This window comes from Protobothrops mucrosquamatus, unplaced genomic scaffold (genome assembly GCF_001527695.2).
Source record: "Protobothrops mucrosquamatus isolate PMUCROS unplaced genomic scaffold, P.Mucros_1.0 scaffold1232, whole genome shotgun sequence".
Taxonomy (NCBI): Eukaryota; Metazoa; Chordata; class Lepidosauria; order Squamata; family Viperidae; genus Protobothrops; species Protobothrops mucrosquamatus.
In genome coordinates, this window is record NW_015387439.1 from 625,640 (window position 1) to 642,885 (window position 17,246).

The 17,246-nt window shown below is 49.4% G+C and overlaps 2 protein-coding genes across 2 annotated transcripts in view; both read left to right on the top strand.

The window, feature by feature from the left end:
* CLIP3 (CAP-Gly domain containing linker protein 3) overlaps positions 1-7,704 on the top strand; it is a 9,915-nt gene extending 2,211 nt beyond the window's left edge. The window contains exons 4-13 of the mRNA XM_029285062.1: positions 613-774; positions 1,414-1,571; positions 3,000-3,236; positions 4,204-4,339; positions 4,706-4,843; positions 5,496-5,630; positions 5,834-5,957; positions 6,303-6,364; positions 7,106-7,178; positions 7,650-7,704. Coding sequence (XP_029140895.1) covers positions 613-774; positions 1,414-1,571; positions 3,000-3,236; positions 4,204-4,339; positions 4,706-4,843; positions 5,496-5,630; positions 5,834-5,957; positions 6,303-6,364; positions 7,106-7,178; positions 7,650-7,704 — 1,280 coding nt within the window. The remainder of the gene's footprint in view (positions 1-612; positions 775-1,413; positions 1,572-2,999; positions 3,237-4,203; positions 4,340-4,705; positions 4,844-5,495; positions 5,631-5,833; positions 5,958-6,302; positions 6,365-7,105; positions 7,179-7,649) is intronic.
* A 4,707-nt stretch (positions 7,705-12,411) lies between these two features.
* ALKBH6 (alkB homolog 6) lies at positions 12,412-16,753 on the top strand. Its single transcript, XM_015821034.1, has 7 exons — positions 12,412-12,469; positions 12,615-12,737; positions 13,987-14,055; positions 14,210-14,270; positions 15,178-15,329; positions 15,416-15,532; positions 16,136-16,753. Exons 2-7 carry the CDS (start codon positions 12,675-12,677, stop codon positions 16,406-16,408), a joined length of 735 nt encoding a protein of 244 aa, XP_015676520.1. The 5' UTR covers positions 12,412-12,469; positions 12,615-12,674; the 3' UTR covers positions 16,409-16,753.
* Positions 16,754-17,246: the final 493 nt, after the last annotated feature.

A 17,246-nucleotide genomic window follows, 5' to 3' on the forward strand; every position in this document is an offset into this window, starting at 1 on the left:
ATCTGCTGGTCCAGTTTTGCATTGTGCTTTATGCCCAGAGTGGTGCTGAATTGCCCAAAAAACACAATCTGAATTTTCCGAGCCCCTTCTTGACAAACCTCTCCCTTTCTTATAAAATGTAGATTACCATGACTGTGTGTCCATTATTTGAGAAAGCCGTCCTTTATTAGAATATGCATTTTCGTATATTTTTTCCTGGTTTCCTAGGCACTTGAATTTTCCTTTACCAAGCAAAATTATATTTTTTTAAAATCCTCCTTGTTGCCTCTATTTTTTTCCAAGAAAAAAGAGTCATTGTAGTTTGGATTAGAATTTAGTTCTCTGGAGAAAGAATAAAGCACCACTCCTAAAGTACTTGCTAACAATTCTTTTTACTTCCCTTCCTTTCCCTTTTTACTTCCCTTTTCACTTCCCTTTTTACTTCCCGTTTTACTTCCTGTTTTATTTTTATTTTATTATTTTTATATTTTATTTTATTTATTATTTTAATTTTATGTTATTATTGTATTGATTTATGTGCCCTCCCCCTCTCACTTAGAGTTGACTTATGGGGTCAGTTCCCTTTAGGGGGAGGCTTTCGATGGAGCTCACCTGTGCTTCTGCTCATCCCAGGTGATCCCGCTGCCGCCGTGCGCCTCTCTAACCAGCTGCTGGCCCTGGACGCAGATGTGACGCTGCGCAGCCGCTGGACCAACATGAACGCGCTCCATTACGCGGCCTACTTTGACGTCCCCGAACTCATCCGCATCCTCCTCAAGGCCTCCAAGCCCAAAGGTGTGTTTGCACGAAGGAGGTCGGACATGTTGCCCAGGTGGAGGGAGGCCAAAATGACCTGGCACTTTCGCTGTCAATCGCCATTTTTAAGTCAACCAACTAATGGCTCAGGACGGTGTTTGGCAACCCTGGGAATTTGAAGAGGGGTGGACTTCAACTTCCAGAATTCCCCACCCCTCTTCAAGTTCAATAGCAGGCTGGCTAGGGGGAACTAGGGCCCCCTCATGACTCGTGGACTTCAACTCCCAGAATTCCTGAGCCAGCATGAGGGAACTATGGCCCCCTCATGACTGGCGGACTTCAACTCCCAGAATTCCTCAGCCAGCATGGGGGAACTAGGGCCCCTTCATGACTGGTGGACTTCAACTCCCAGAATTCCTGAGCCAGCATGGGGGAACTATGGCCCCCTCATGACTCCTGGACTTCAACTCCCAGAATTCCTGAGCCAGCACGGCTCAGCTTGGAAACCTCTCCCTTTCCCCTCAGCATGGCTGGCTCAGGAATTCTGGGAGTTGAAGTCCACGAGTCGTAAAAGAGCCAAGGTTCCCCACTCCTGGCGCTGGGCCTCCTCCAAGGTTCCCCACTCCTGGCTCCTGTACAGAGCCTAGTATTGTGCAAATGCATCCTAAACTAATTCAGAATCCCAACTGAGTCCGTACTGCTTTTTTCCCCCTGAAGTTCTCAACTCGACATGCAGTGATTTTAACCATGGAACCGCCTTACACATCGCTGCTTCGAATCTCTGTCTGGGGGCCGTGAAGTGTCTTCTGGAACATGGGGCCAACCCCGCTGTCAGGGTGAGAAAAAAAAGGGGGGGCACAGATAACGGGCAGATGGGTCTTTGACCGACAATAAGAAAGACCCCCATTCTCATGGAACATTGATCCAATGCCTTCACAATATTCTTTATTATTATTATTATTTGATGCAATTAGATCTTCTGTTAGATGTGATTCGTTCGTTTTTAATGCATGTCGGGGACTTTGGACCGACCCCTCTCTAGATGGCTGCCAGAGGAACCAGACACCAATTGAGGCTCACATACAAAATGTGTCAAACCAGAGGCAAAAATTAGATTTTGAAGATGCCGTATAAATAGCCCAGCCTGTTAGTCAGGAGACTGGGTGTAGGTGAGCACCTCCAGCGACGCTGCTGTAAGTGACATTAGCGGAAAGAAAAAGGTTGTCAACACAATGCAAAAAATATTGAGACCCTTAAAAAAAGAGTGCAGAGAAGAACAACAAAGATGATCAGGGGGGCTGGAGGCTAAAATGTACGAGAATCAGTTGCAGGAATTGGGTATATCTATTCTAATGACGAGAAGGACTAGGGCATGACGTGGTAGCAGTGTTCCAGTATTTGAGGGGCTGTCACAAAGAAGAGTGGGGTGTGTGTGTATGTGTGTCGAGCTATTCTCCAAAGCACCCGAAGGCAGGACAAAAAGCAACAGATTGAAACTAATCAAGGAAGGAAGCAGCCGAGAACTAAGGAGAAATTTCCTGACAGTGAGAACCATCAACTGGTGGAACGGCTTCCCTCTAGAAGTTGTGGGTGCTCCATCACTGGAGGTTTTTAAGAAGAGATTGGACAGCCATTTGTCTGAATTGATATAGGGCAGTGGTTCTCAACCTGTGGGTCGGGACCCCATTTGGGGTCGATCGACCATTTCATGGGGGTCGCCAAGCAAGGCTGTCCGCCATTTTTTTGTCCGCCATTTTTTCCCCCTTTTCCAGCGGGTGCCTTACCTCCCTTGGGCTGGGCCAGCTGGTGGTCGGCCTGCTCCGTCTCTGCCGCTTGCCAGCTACGCCTCGGCCGGCGCAGGGGGCAGAACCACGCATGCGTGGCGCTTCCGGGCAGGGAAAGTCCTCGACTTACGACCAGTTTAGTCCTCGACTTATGACTGGTTTAGTCCTCGACTTACGACCGGTTGGGGTCGTGGCATTAAAAAGGTTGAGAACCACTGATATAGGGTGTCCTGCTTGGAGCAGGGGGTTGGACTAGAAGACCTCCAAGGTGCCATCTGACTCTGATATTCTGTTATTTTTCGTTGGAAGCACCCAGCTTTCCTTGGTGTTTCATGGAGACCCTGAGAAAGGGGTCTCCCCAGACACCCCCCCTTTAACTTTATGAAGGAGGCCTTGAGTGCAATCGGTGGAGAGAGCCCGCATTGTCCGTGGGTGGGGGAAACTGCATTGTCCCCCCCCTCTCTCTCTTTCTCTCAACAGAACAGCAAAGGGCAGGTCCCAGCTGACGTCGTGCCCGATCCCATGGACATGACCCTGGACAAGGCCGAGGCTGCCATGATCGCCAAGGAGCTGAAGCAGCTGCTGCTGGACGCTGTGCCCCTGACGTGCACCCTGCCCAAGGTCACCCTGCCCAACTACGACAATATTCCTGGCAATCTCATGCTGCTCTCTCTTGGCCTCAAGCTGGGTGACCGGGTCCTGGTGGACGGGCAGAAGGTAAGGAAGGCGCACCTGCACAAGGACCTGGGAGAGGAGAGGGTTCCCCCCCCTCCCCCCGGGTCTCTCTCAGGCTCATGGGAACTGCCTGTTCTGTCATCTGCCTAAGGATGGGGAACCCCACCGTGGAGGTCTGATAGGGCAGGAATTGCGGAATTGCTCTCTCAGTGTTGCAGGATAGGATTACCGAATCCTGAAAGCCAGCCAGATTTTCCCCTCTGTCCCCTCTTGTGCCAAAGAGAATGAAGGCAGGACCGTCTTGAGTTTCTTCCTCACTTTTTCCCCCTCTCCAGGGACAGAATTATATTTTCTCTTAACAGTTCCTGTGTACCTTCTTCAGGGCTCGGTCTGCGTTAATCTACAGATGTGTAGCCAAAGATAATCAAAGATTGGATTTGGTAGGAGGGAGGGAGGAAGGAAGGAAGGAAGGAAGGAAGGGAGAGAGGGAGGGAGAGAGGGAGGAAGGAAGAAAGAAAGGAAGGAAGGAAGGGAGAGAGGGAGGGAGGGAGGGAGGAAGGAAAGAAGAAAGGAAGGAAGAAAAGAAGGAAGGAAAGAAGGAGTGGGAGAGAGGAAAGGAAAGAAAGAAGGAAGGAAGCAAGGGACATCTGTGTGCAAGAACATAGCCACTTCTGCAGCACCCATGAAAATTTGGGAACCTTTCAGACTGTATAGGGAGTTAACATGAGAGGTACCCCTAGAACAGCTATCCAAGATTGTTTGCAATCTATATAACTCTTGGGGCTGGGCTACACATTACACTGCCATCCGAATATCCACCTGTGCCAGTCAGCCACCTATACCAGCCGCTGTTTCCCCATCTGGATCAGCCTTGTTGAATTAGGTTTTGGAGGGATCCTTAGCGTCCCATTAGATTCCCAGCTCAGATTACATCCGTTTCCAGCCAGGTGATGCGCAGGTAATTTCCTGTTCTCCACACCCAATTTGACCCCATCATGTTTGGCTGCAGGTGGGCACCTTGCGTTTCTGTGGCACCACTGAGTTTGCCAGTGGCCAGTGGGTCGGCGTGGAGCTGGATACGCCGGAGGGCAAGAATGATGGCAGCGTGGGCGGCATCCGCTACTTCATTTGCCCTCCGAAGCATGGTGAGTTTTGGCAGAGGTAGGACTTCAACCCACCGTTTGAAGTTACGACAGCACTGAAAAAAGTGACTTACAACCGGTCCTCACACTTACGACCGCTGCAGCATCCCCACGGTCACATATCTATCTGTCTGTCTCTGTCTCTGTCTCTGTCTCTGTCTCTCTCTCTCTCTCTCTCTCTCTCTCTCTCTCTCTCTATCTATCTATCTATCTATCTATCTATCTATCTATCTATCTATCTATCTATCTATCATGCTTCTTAAACTCCCATCTCCCTTAACAACTGCCTTGCTTAGTGGACGAACATGGTGGAATTACAGCCCGCGTTATTAACCAGAGCTGCCCTTTTCTTCTTTCTTGCCTTCCCAGGACTATTTGCTTCGGTGTCCAAGATCTCCAAAGCTGCTGACCAAACACCATCGGTCACCTCCACCCCACGGACCCCCCGCATGGATTTTTCCCGCATGACAGCCAAAGGGCGCAAGGAGAAGGACAAGGACCGGAAAGGTAGCTTGGGGGCTCTTTGGAAAGGGGGCTGCAGAAGGGGTCCCTGGCGGCTGGCAGGCCCCAGAGGGTGGCTGCTGGGGGGGGGAATACCAGCACCAGACATCCAGGTTGAACTGTGGGGTCCTTAGTGCTCTCTGAGCTTGATTGTTTGCTTGCAGACGTTTCATGACCCAACTAGGTAACATCATCAGTGCTGGTAAATGTGGGGGAACCCCTCCTCTGCAGCAGCCAGCAGTTAGATAAGCAGGGATTCACACCAGACAAACAATCAAGCAAAAAACAATACTCTAATCAAGGCACTACCAAGGAGAAAACGACACCCACTAAGACTGGCAGAGAAGACAACTCTATATAAACGGGGTGCAAACTCCCTCCTCCCTCCCTCGGATGAAGTTACCTAGTTGGGCAATGAAATGTCTGCATGGAAACAACCAACTTCAGAGAGCACCAAGGACCCCACAGTTGTCCTCCTCCTCCTCCCTCCTTCCTCTTCTCCTTTTCTTCCACTCTGCAAACTCCTTCCCCTTCTAACACTGATGATGTTACCTAGTTGGGTAATGAAACGTCTGCAAGCAAACCCCCACCTTGGAATCCTACATGGGGGGGGTCACCCAAAATTTGTTCCCCTTATTCCTCTCCCTTCTCCGCCCAGCGCTCAGAAAGAAGTCCTTATCCGTGGGCAGCCTGGACCGCGAAGGACTGAAGATCGACATTGGAGATCAGGTGCTGGTGGCCGGACAGAAGCAAGGGGTCATTCGTTTCTACGGGAAGACCGATTTTGCTCCAGGTAAGGCCGACAAGGTAGAGGTTGGAATGGGAAGACCCTGCCTGAGGGCGGGAATGAAGACCGGGGGGGGCCCCTGAAATATGAGATCTCAACCGTTTGCGACCCTTATCAGGACTCATGGACGGTACGACATAAGTCACAACTAGTGCAAATATTGAGACAATGTTTACACTGCTCTCTGTTGTCCGTCTCTCTTCTTTTAGGCTACTGGTTTGGAATTGAGCTGGACAAACCGACAGGGAAGCACGACGGCTCTGTTTTTGGGGTTCGCTACTTCACCTGCGCCCCTAAGCATGGCGTTTTTGCCCCCCCGTCCAGGGTCCAGAGGTAGGTTGGCTGTTTGGGTGCTGGGAATGAGGCTTCCTTGGATTGTATAGCATCCTCGGGCTGGAAGGGATCTTGGAGGTCTTCTAGTCCAACCCCCTGCTCTGTGCCAGGAGTATCCAACCTTGGCCCCTTGAAGACCCGTGGACTTCAACTCCCAGAATTCCCCGGTTAGCCACGTGACCATGGGGATGCTGCGATGGTCATAATCGCAAGAAGCCATAAGTCGCTTTTTTCAGTGCTATTGTAACTTCAAACGGTCACTAAGCGAATGGATGTAATTTGAGGACTCCCTGTTATCTTTGTTCTTAAGTGAATTGCAACTCTCTCTCTCTCTCTCTCTTGCAGAATTGGAGGCCCCAAGGACTCCCAAGATGGCACTTCAGGAAAGAAGGTGCACCAAGTTACCAGTAGGTACACCCCGGACTTCACTTCGACACTATTTGGGGGAACGGAAGGGCTGTGGGAAAGCAACATGGGGGGGAATTTGCTGGGAACCCACACGGCTCGGTTTCTGGCAAGCATCCATGTGCCTCTGCTGACTTCCACACGGACTTTGTAATACTGGTGATATAGAATACAATACTTTATTTGACCAAGTGTGATTAGACACACAAGGAATTTGTCTCCGGTGCAGAAGTTCTCAGCGTACATGCAAAACAACAAAGTAATAATAATCATATATCAAAGTCATAATAATCATAATGATACCAATAAGAGAAGGTAGTGGAAGAGATGAGAAGGGTAAAAGTAATACAGCCATACTACACGGGTAAACATGCTTGGGCATAAGTCCTGTTGCACAGGCTAAATAACATGAGTTTTCTTGTGCTCTAAATTTGCCTTTTTTCAAATGTGCTGCTAATAATTTGCCAAAAGCCTTAACGGTCAGGAAAAAACTCCCTTTTAGTAACCAGGACTGGTAAAAAAATATTCGATATATTCTGCGTAAAAGTTTCAAAGGCAAGAAAACCCATGCTAGCCAGCCAGTGCAACGGTACTACAAAAACCATATTCCAAGTATTGCCAAGTCCATACTGTAAGGCCCTCAACGTCTTCTCCTCCAGGAGCAAAGATCCGGGAGCCGAGGGGCATCGAACGGGCTCCTTTCCCAGTTTAAGAAAAATAATAACTTTCCCCCTCTGTTGCAGTTTCACAGCCGAAGCGCAATTTCACCACAGTCAGATCTCCGAAAGACATCACGTCAGAAAATTCCATCTCTAGGTAAGAGCCACTGGGATCTGGCCATCTTCGAAGCCCCCTGGGATCCCCGGCTGGGGAATTCTGGGAGTTGAAGTCCACCCATCTCAAAGTGCCCAAGGGGGAGAAACATGGTTGTAAATCCATGCCTCTAGCAACAGGCCATGTGGAGGGTGGAAAATGATTCAAGAGCCCCTGAAAGAAGAAGGCCACCCCCCTCTTGAGTTTCTAGATCCTTCCACGGGTGATTCACTCCTGGGTGGTTGAATTTCATTCCACGAACTTGCCTCAGCATCCTTGTTGTTGAGTTGTGGGTTGGGTCTTCTTCGTGTGATGCTCCTATTTGACCTCAATCCTAATCTAAGCCAGCAAGAATTCCTTCACCCCTTTGAGGTGTCCTCCATGGACCAGGTAGACCTTCCCCAAGGGTCTTCAGAAGATCCATGCCCTTCTTTCCCACCAATCACAGACCACGCTTCCTGTTCTCTCCCACAGGATCCTCTTCTGTTGCTGGTTCCCGTGGATGCTGCGTGCGGAAATGCAGCCGTAGAGTTCTCTCCCCCCCCCACAGCGCTCTCTCTTCCTCCTCTTCCTCTGCTCTTTCTTCGCTCTCCACGTAATCAAAGACTGCTCTTCGGATCTGTCGCTCACCTCTCCTGCTCCCCGCCTCCATCACCACCCTAGTGAACCCAGTGCCTTGCTAGATCACCTGAGCACCCCAGTAGATTGTGAGAAATGCTAAACCCCTCCTGTTTGTCCCCCCACTTTCTGAGCTGTGGCACCACCGCTCTCTTCTAGCACTTCTTTTGAGGATCTGGCAACGGCCATTAGAATCATTTTTCTACTGGGGGGGACAGGGGGGAGGACGTCCCTTCAGTTATGGTTGGGAGACACGTCTCTGAGCTTTCCGGCAATCAGGAAGTCCATAGTCCAGTTCTGAGGTCTTCACCGCGAAAAAGCACATTGCAAATCCACTTGGCTTCCTTGGACAACCGTTTGTCTAGGGTGGAATAAGACCTCCTGCCTTGGGCGGGGGGCTGGACTAGAAGACCTCTGAGGTCCCGTCCAGCCCTAGGATTCTACGATTCTAAAATTGAGTCTGCAGGCTAAGGGACAACGGTCTCCCCTAGTTTGCAATTGACCCAGCCCTTTGAGTGACAGACATAGGAAACTGGCACTCTTGTTTCTAAACTTGCTGGCTGGGGGATTCTGGGAGTTGAAGTCCGCGTACATTTTTCAAGTTGCCGAGTTTGAAAAACACTGCCTTGGGCCAATGTGGGCCACAAATGCTCCATTGAGGAGGGCTGTGGTCAAGAATTGCGCTGCTTGGTTGACCAGTTAGGAGCTGAGTCCCAAGCAGGCAGCTTGTTGAACATCAAGCTAAGATTCTCTCCAGAATCGTGGCTTGTTCTTCCATGCAAATGCAGCCTTACTAAAATTCCTCGGCGTCTCCCTTTTTTTCCTAAGCAGTTTTTATCTTATCATCAACCAATTTCGAAAGCCAGACGCCTCTCCTCTGCCAAGGAGCAAATCTCTGCTCATTTTGGTGACTTAATCTTAAGTGTGCCCATGAATGCAGATTTAAACCCGGCTTTAAATCATCTGCCCATTTTGTGACTAACGTGTGAGCAGAATGGGTGCCGAGTGCGAATGTCTTTGCCCACCGATACCCTAAGTAGCCATCTTCCTTTCTAGCCGAAACCTCCCTCTTTGGGTTACCGATGCAACCGGACACCTTAAAGCAAGCCTAGTGTGAGTTAAGCAGCCTGTGCTTAGCATATGTCTGTGCAAATTAACATACAGGGAGGGGTGAACCGCCCAATAGCATCCTCTGATGGTGTGTAGTGTTTGCGTGTCTCTCTGTGTGTAAGTACAATACCAGAAGTCTGTTCTCTGTTGTTGTTTTTTAAAGCAAAAGGCAGGGGAAGATATTGTAAGTGAATTTGATCTTAACCTTGCATTTATCAGCTGCACAGCATTAAATCTTAATCCAGAGTTTTTTCCCCAGGCTGGGGAATTCTGGGAGTTGAAGTCCTCCCATTTTCAAGTGGCCTAGTTTGAAAAACACCCGTCTTAATCCATTTTAGTAACATTTCAGCCTTTTACAGATAGCTTCCTGTCTTGGTTGAACCAAACGTAGTTTTCACTGACTTTGGGGAGGGCAAAAGGGTCTTATCTTATCTTATCTTATCTTATCTAAGCCTGAGTGCTGAGCCTGACTTGTGAGTGTGAAGGGTGTGAACTCAGAAAGCAGAAACGAAAACAGCAAAACTTTGTGGTGCTGATGGTGGAATCATTCTCTATGGAGAAACATCGACGTTTCTCCGCTCGCTCTTGACTCGTGTCAACGTTCTTCTGTCATCTGCTTTGAAGCTGAGCCTGAAGTCTAGAATTTTCTCCTGGCTTGGGAGGCAGGTCCCTCCCCTCCACCTGGCCTTGAGCAAAAGCTCACCTGGCTGTCCCAAATTTCTTTTCCTTATCACCTTTGTCAACCCAGAAGAGAGAGAACCATCTGCTCATTGATTAGGGATGGAGGTCAAGGTTGTCACTTTAAGACCCTGTGTGCCTTCAATCTCTGTGCTGTTTGTGCAGAAACCCAGTAAGGTTGGGCTTTGTGGGGACAGGTATCCGGGGACAAGGCCAGTGGGCAGCCTGCTCTCCAAAGCACCAGAAGGCAGGACAAGAAGCAGCAAATGGAAATTAATCAAGGAGAGAAGCAACCTAGAATTGAGGAGAAATTTCCTGACAGTGGAGAACAATTAACCAGTGGAACAACCTGCCTCCAGAAGTGGGTGCTCCATCACTGGAGATTTTTAAGAAGAGATTGGACAGCATTTGTCTGGAATGGCATGGGATAGGGGTGTCCAACCTTGGCAAATTTGTGGCCTTATGGCTAGCTGGGGGACTCTGGGAGTTGAAATCCACAGGTCTTAAAGTTACTAAGGTTGGACACCCTGGCACAGGGTCTCCTGCTTGAGCAGGTTAGGCTAGAGGACCTCTCTGGTCCCTTCCAGCCCTAGGATTCTATGTTCTATGCTCTGTAAATGCCCCTTGCATGGTAAAACACATGATAAATGCTTGCAGGAACTGGGTATGTCTAGCCTAACAAAGAGAAGGAGTAGGGATGATATGGTAGCAGTCTTCCAATATCTGAGGGTCTGCCACAGAGAAGAGGGGGTCAGACTATTCTCCAAAGCGCCTGAAGGCAGGACAAGAAGCAATGGATGGAAACTAATCAAGGAGAGAAGCAACCTGGAACTAAGGAGGAATTTCTTGACAGTGAGAACAATCAATCAGTGGAACAGCTTGCCACCAGAAGTTTGGGTGCTCCAACACTGGAGGCTTTTAAGAAGAGTCTGGACAGCCATTTGTCCAGAACGGTATAGGTTTCCTGCTTGAACAGATGGTTGGACTAGAAGACCTCCGAGGTCCCTTCCAACTCTTGTTATTCCGGTCTTGTGGCATAGCTGCTAAAAGGCCACAATATTCCATTTGGGAAAATGGGGTGAACATCAGAAGGGGAGATGGTGTGGGCATCTATTTTTGGACTGATTTTAAAAATAAAAAAGGGAGGGTGGCATTCAAGCCACGAGAAAGAACCCCAAGCTTGGCGAAACGTTGGGGACCTTTATGTACAGATATATAAAATGATATTTTAAAAAAACCCAAATGGCTACATTGAAGCTTCCGATTCATTTCATCCCACATCCTTCCCGCGGTCATTGTTGCATTGCGTTGTGGTCCTTGCGACCCCGCCCCCCCCCCAGTTTAGACCCACGTTTCATTCTCATCGAAGTTCGAACCAGCCTTGCATAAACTGGCTCCCCCTAATGAGTTGGGATGACTATTCCCAACATTGCTGGAAATTATTTATTTTTTAATTTAAATTTCCAGATGCCAGATGATAGAAAACTGCTGGAAACATTTCACTTCATTTGTCTACTTAGTTTTCTGTCACCTTGACTAGCAATAAATAAACCTTTGGTTGACTTCAGTTTGATGTCGGGCACAATCTTGGTGTGTCCCCCCCCTCTTCTCAATGGAGGGTAGCCCCCCCCCGCCCTTGAATTATCCACCAGGACTGGCCTAATCCTCAAAGGCACAGACCAGCCTCGAGAGCAACGCGATGGCTCTTCACAACCTTTCTTTCCGTAGAGATCACACCGGATTGTGTTCTTCCTGCCTAGATGTCTTTCTTTTTTTTTAATTTTTCAAAGAGAAATAATTTTGTAAACCGTCATGTGAGACAGCCTGCCGTGCCCTCTGCTAAGCTCCCCGTGGAATCTTGCATGGTTTCTGTCTTCCCTGACCCTCCCTGCTCATCCAGGTTCTCTGGAAGGAAAGCAAAAAAAAGTGAGCATGATGAAACTCAGTATGTTATTGCTTATCTGTTATTAACAAATTAATAAAAGGTGTTTCTATGTGCACTGTGTCCAAGATTCTTCCTTTTCGCTCTTTCTCGGGGGGGGGGGGAATTAGGACATTTAAGATGCATCATGAATTTTGCAGGTAAAAGCCCAGCTTGGAACAACCGCATAGCGTATTAACAAACATTGGATATGTCTAGCCTACAAAGAGAAGGACTAGTGGGGACATGATAGCCGTCTTCCAATATCCGAGGGGCTGCCACAAAGAAGGGGGGGGTCCAACTATTCTCCAAAGGACCCCAGGGCAGGACAAGAAGTAACAGATTGAAACTAATCAAGGAAGGAAACAACGGAAAACTAAGGAGAAATTTCCTGACAGTGAGAACAATTAACCGGTGGAACTCCTTGCCACCAGTAGTTGTGGGGGCTTCACCACTGGAGGTTTTTAAGAAGAGACTGGACAGCCATTTGTCTGAAATGGTTACAGGGTCTCCTGCCTGATCAGGAGGTTGGACTAGAAGACCTCCAAGGTCCCAAATTTGGGGGAGGAGGGCAAATATTAACCCACCCTCTCCTTGAAATGCTTCTGCTCTAATATACATTTCAGACACGTGTGTGTGTGTGAGAGAGAGTGTTAATACAACTCCCAGAATGCCGAGCGACCCTGGTTTTTTTTTTTTAATCTGGCTCTGAATGCGGATTGGTGCTTTCCACCGCAGAAAGGCGGGCCCGGCAAAGCTCACGTTTTGATTGGGCGAGGCGGCTGCCGCTCCAGGAACTACCCGGAAGGGAGCCGGTAGCCATGTGCCTGTGAGTGGCTCCCGAGACGGAGGGGGCTCAGTCTCCGGGCAGGGGGTCTCCCGAAGCCCCCCCTCCGCCTGCTAATCTAGCCCCGACCCCCTTTTCACAGGGGCCCTTGGAGCGGCCCTGCAGGCAGAAATTCAGCAGGTGCTGCCTAAGCTAGCCCACCCCCCCCTCGCCCCCTCCGCCGAAGGACCAGTCAGGATGAAATTGGGGGGGGGCGAGAGCCGGAGCTCAGGGCAAGGTTGTAATGAGCCCCCACCCCCACTTCTCCCCCGTTGTCTTTCCGCAGGTGAGAAGCGGAGGGTCACCTGTCCTGGCCAGGTTGGAGAAGAAACCGAGCAAGCTCCGGATGGCCAGCGCTGGTCCCGAGAGGCCGCAGGTGTGGGCGATGGAGCCCTTCCGCCTAGCCCAAGTATGTTCCCAGGGAAGGTGGCTTTGGACTGGAGGAAGGCAGCATTTATTTCTTTCTTTATGCGCCGTCTGTATTATCAATCAGCCAGAGTAGAGCTGGGGGGGGGGGACCCTGAAGGTCTTCTAGTCCAGCCCCCTGCTCAAGCAGGAAAGCCTATCAGATCCAGGGGTAGGCAACCTTGGCTCTTTTATGATTCGTGGACTTCAACTCCCAGAATTCCTGAGCCAGCCACGCTGAGGGGAAAGGGAGAGGTTTCCATGCTGAGCCAGGCTGGCTCAGGAATTCTGGGAGTTGAAGTCCCTGAGTCATAAAAGAGACAAGGTTGCCTACCCCTGCACTATCCCATTTCAGACAAGTGGCTGTCCAGTCTCTTCTTAAAAACCTCCAGTGTTGGAGCATCCACAACTTCTGGTGGCAGGTTGTTCCACTGATTAACTGTTCTCATTGTCAGGAAATTCCTCCTTAATCCCAGGTTGCTTCTCTCCTTCGTTAGTTTCCCTCCGTTGCTTCTTGTCCTGCCTTGAGATGCTTTGGAGAATAATTTGACCCCTTCTTCTTTTGGGCAGCCCCTCAAATACGGAACTCTGCTATCAGGTCACCCCTAGTCCTCATTAGACTAGACAAGGCATCTCCCTCCTGCATTTGGGCCCCTCAGCTAGCTGGCTGTGCAGCGGGGTCAGCAGAGGCCAGGAAGAAGCTGGGCCTGGCCAGGGCCCCACCAGCTTGTCCTCACAATTTTTACAAATAACGCAGCAAACATACCTAATACACCATCCTCCTCCTTTTCCCCTCCACAACGGGGGTCTTCAAACTTGGCAACTTTAAGACTTGTGGACTTCAACTCCCAGAATTCCACAAGTCTTAAAAGTTGCCAAGTTTGAAGACCCCTGCCCCACAACAACCCTGGGTTAGGCTGGGCTGGGCTGAGAGACCACAGAGAGACTGAGTCAAAGTCATCCAGCCAGCTTTCGTGTCTAAGGCAGGACTAGAACTCACTGTCTCCTGATGTTTGGCCCAAAGTTCCCCAGCTGCCTTTCATGGCTAAGGCAGGACCAGAACCCCCTGTCTCCCTGTTTCTAGTCTAGTGAATTGAAGGGGTTCCTGCCTCATGCTAAGACCTCAACACGGGGTGCAAAGCTAGGTTGTATTGTATCACCCTGGTTTTAGCAACCCACCCCCCTGTCCAGGCAGGGGGGGCATGTTAAGGATCCCCTTAATTAAGAATTTCTGATCTCTTTTCCATGTACAGTATCCACCAGCGGCCTATTATGTTCCGGACTTCATCAGTGAGGGAGAAGAGCAATACCTGTTGCAGCAAGTACGTGCAGATGTTGTAACCTTCCAGAGGTGCAAAGGAGAACCTTCTAACAATGATACCTTTTGTGTGATGCTTTGGGAGGGATCTGCCTAAGCTGGTTTGCTTCCCAAGCCAGCCTTCTAGAAATTAATCTCTTTCTCTTTCCAATTTCCAGATTTATAATGCACCGAAGCCCAAGTGGACACAGCTGTCCGGCAGGAGACTGCAAAATTGGGGTAAATTGTGGCAAGAAAGAGAATTTTCGTAGCTCAGGGTAGAATTGAGGGCTCCTTGGTGCTTTTTGAGCTGGGTTGTTTCCTTGCAGACGTTTCACGACCCAACTAGGTAACCTCATCAGTGATAAATTGTTTGCCCGTGCATATGCAAGTACAGAAGAAAAAAAAGAGCTTTATTTATAGGGAGTCTTCAGTTTACGATCACAACAGAGAGCAGAATTTAACACGAGCAGACAATTAACACGAGTGCTTAAGTGAGTCACATGGTCGCTAAGCGAATATGGCTTCCCCCAATGACTTTGCTTTTTGGAAGTTGGCTTGGAAGGTTGCAGATGGTGATCACGTGACCCCGGGATGCTGCAACCGTTGTAAAGACATCCTGGTTACCAAATTTTGATCCCGAGGTCAAGGGTTCCCAACCGGGGGTGCGAGACAGTATTCCAGGGGGTGCGAAAACTTGGGTTTTCAAAATTATAGTGTATACGCATAATTAGTTGCCATTATTTCTAACTTTTGTAAGGGGTGCGAGGATATATCAGAAGCGTTTTGGCGGTGCAGGGTAGAGAAAAGTTTGGGAACTGCTGCTATAAGTGGAAGGACTGCTCACAAGTCAGCTTTTTCAATCCATCTTTAATTTGGAAAGCATTATAAATTGACTATCTGTATAAACAGATTTATATGGCTGCCTGAGGTCCTCCAGTGTGCTAGGACTACAACACCCAGAATTCCCATAGTTTGGGCCCGTGCTCGCTTGGAATTCTGGGCTCTCGAGTTTCCTTTCTATTTGGAGTGTACCATTTGTGGGGTGGGGAGCGGAATTGGTCCGCCCCATTCTATCTCCATCAAGGTCACGGTCCTGTTGGTGCCAAGAGTAACGTTCAGCGTTGTCTTTGTCGCCCCCCTGCAGGAGGGCTGCCCCACCCGAAGGGGATGGTGGCAGAGAAATTGCCCCCCTGGCTGCAGCGTTACGTGGACCGCGTGTCCTCCCTCGGGGTCTTCGGAGGAAAGGCAGCCAACCATGTCCTGGTGAACGAATACCAACCTGGCCAGGGCATCATGGTAACCATGAGGGGGGTTCCCCCCTTCTCTTTTTATCTTGGGGGGGGATCCAAGTGCCGCTTTACTAATTCTCGGTTTGCTTGCAGCCGCACGAAGACGGCCCGCTGTATTATCCTACTGTTACCACCATCAATTTGGGGTCTCACACTCTCCTCGACTTCTACCACCCCGTTACCGGAGAAGCGCCACCCGAAACCCAAAAGGTGAGCTCAAAACACAAAACCACAACAATCCTCTTAACTTTACAGGCGGCTCCTTGACTTACCACCCCAGTTGAGCCCAAAATTTCCATTACTAGGCGAGACGGTCGTTAATTGAACCTTGCACCCATTTTACGACCATTTAACAGTTGTTAAGTGAATCAGTGCAGTTTTCCAAGTTAGTAACCCGGTCGTTAAGTGAATCTGGCTTCTCCATTGACTTTGCTTGTCAGAAGGTCACAAAGGTCACATGACCCCGGGACGCTGCGTCCGTCATAAGCATGAGTCAAGCATCTGAATTTCGATCACGTGACCGTGGGGGAATGCTGCAACGGTCGTACGTGTGGAAAACGGTTATGTCACCTTTTTCGGGGCCGTTGTAACTTTGAACTAAGTGAACTGTTGAAAGTCAAGGGCTGCCTGTAGTAACCCCTACTCTAGGGCAGTTTCTCCACCTCATCAGCTGGAAGATGAGTAGATGTCGTGGGTGCGTGGAACTGGCTAGCTCTCATTTGATCTGGCCTTGTTAAGGCGAGAATCTGATTCTGTGGATCCCGCATTGTAAATGACCTTTTTTCCAACCCTGTTGAGCTTTTTCCCCTGCAGAATTCGGCCCCGCAGACCGAGGAGCAGCGCCACGCCTTCTGCTTGCTTCTGAAGCCCCGCAGCCTCCTAATCCTGCAGGAAGACATGTATGTGCGCTACCTACATGGTATCCGCCCCGTCACGGCGGACACCGTCACGCAGAAAGTGGCTAATGCCAGCCTGTGTGGCTGTGACTTTGGGGACACGCTGCCTCGTCAGACCCGGGTGTCTCTCACCATCCGCCACGTCCCCAAAGTGCTGAAAACGTCCATTATTCTCGGCCAGAGGAAGTGACCGGCGTATTGCACGGCGGGGGTGGCGCCCCCAGGAGGCGGTGAGAGGGAATTGGTGCAAGCCCCCCCACTCAAGATCACCCCGTGGAACTGTAAATGGGACATAATGCAGTTCCAAACGGACGTCAGCAAGCTTGGGCTAAACAATGCTTTTGTTTTTTCCCCAGCATGCCTAAACTATGCAAACAAACACCCAAAATTGTATACAGTTTATTCGGCTTCGTCTAATTAAGTCAAGGATGAAAAGGTTTCAAAGCCTTGCCCTCCGGCCGCTGTTCAAACATTTTCCAGGATTTAGGTTCTCCAGGTGTGGCTGGAAAATTACGCTTACCGTCAGAAAGGAGGAGAAGATGCTTAAAAAAAATAAATAAAAAAAGGAAGAGAGATTGGGGTTTTCTCAAACAGCCCTGGAGGCCAACTGTGAACCTCTTTTCTGCCAGGTGATACGCCAAGTTTATTTTATTTTATTAAATTTCTACGCCGCCCATCTCACCTAAGTTGTGTGACGCTCCCGTCAGCCCTCCGTCCACTTGACTAGCGGAGAAGGATAATGGGAGATGTAGTTCAGTAACACAGAGAAGGCCATTCTTTCCACCAAGTTTTTTAAGGCACTTTAATGTTTTGGTTTGCCATTTTTTGGGTAGATTAAGGCTATAAATTGAAGACAGGAAAATCAAAATCACACATTTGGCCTGTTTTGATGCTCTTCTTGGGTGCTGCAGATACAGGTGGTCCTCGACTTACGACCACAATTGAGCCCAAAATTTCTGTTGCTAAGCAAGACGCTTGTTAAGTGAGTTTTGCTCCACTTTCCTTGCCACAGTTGTTAAGTTAGTAAC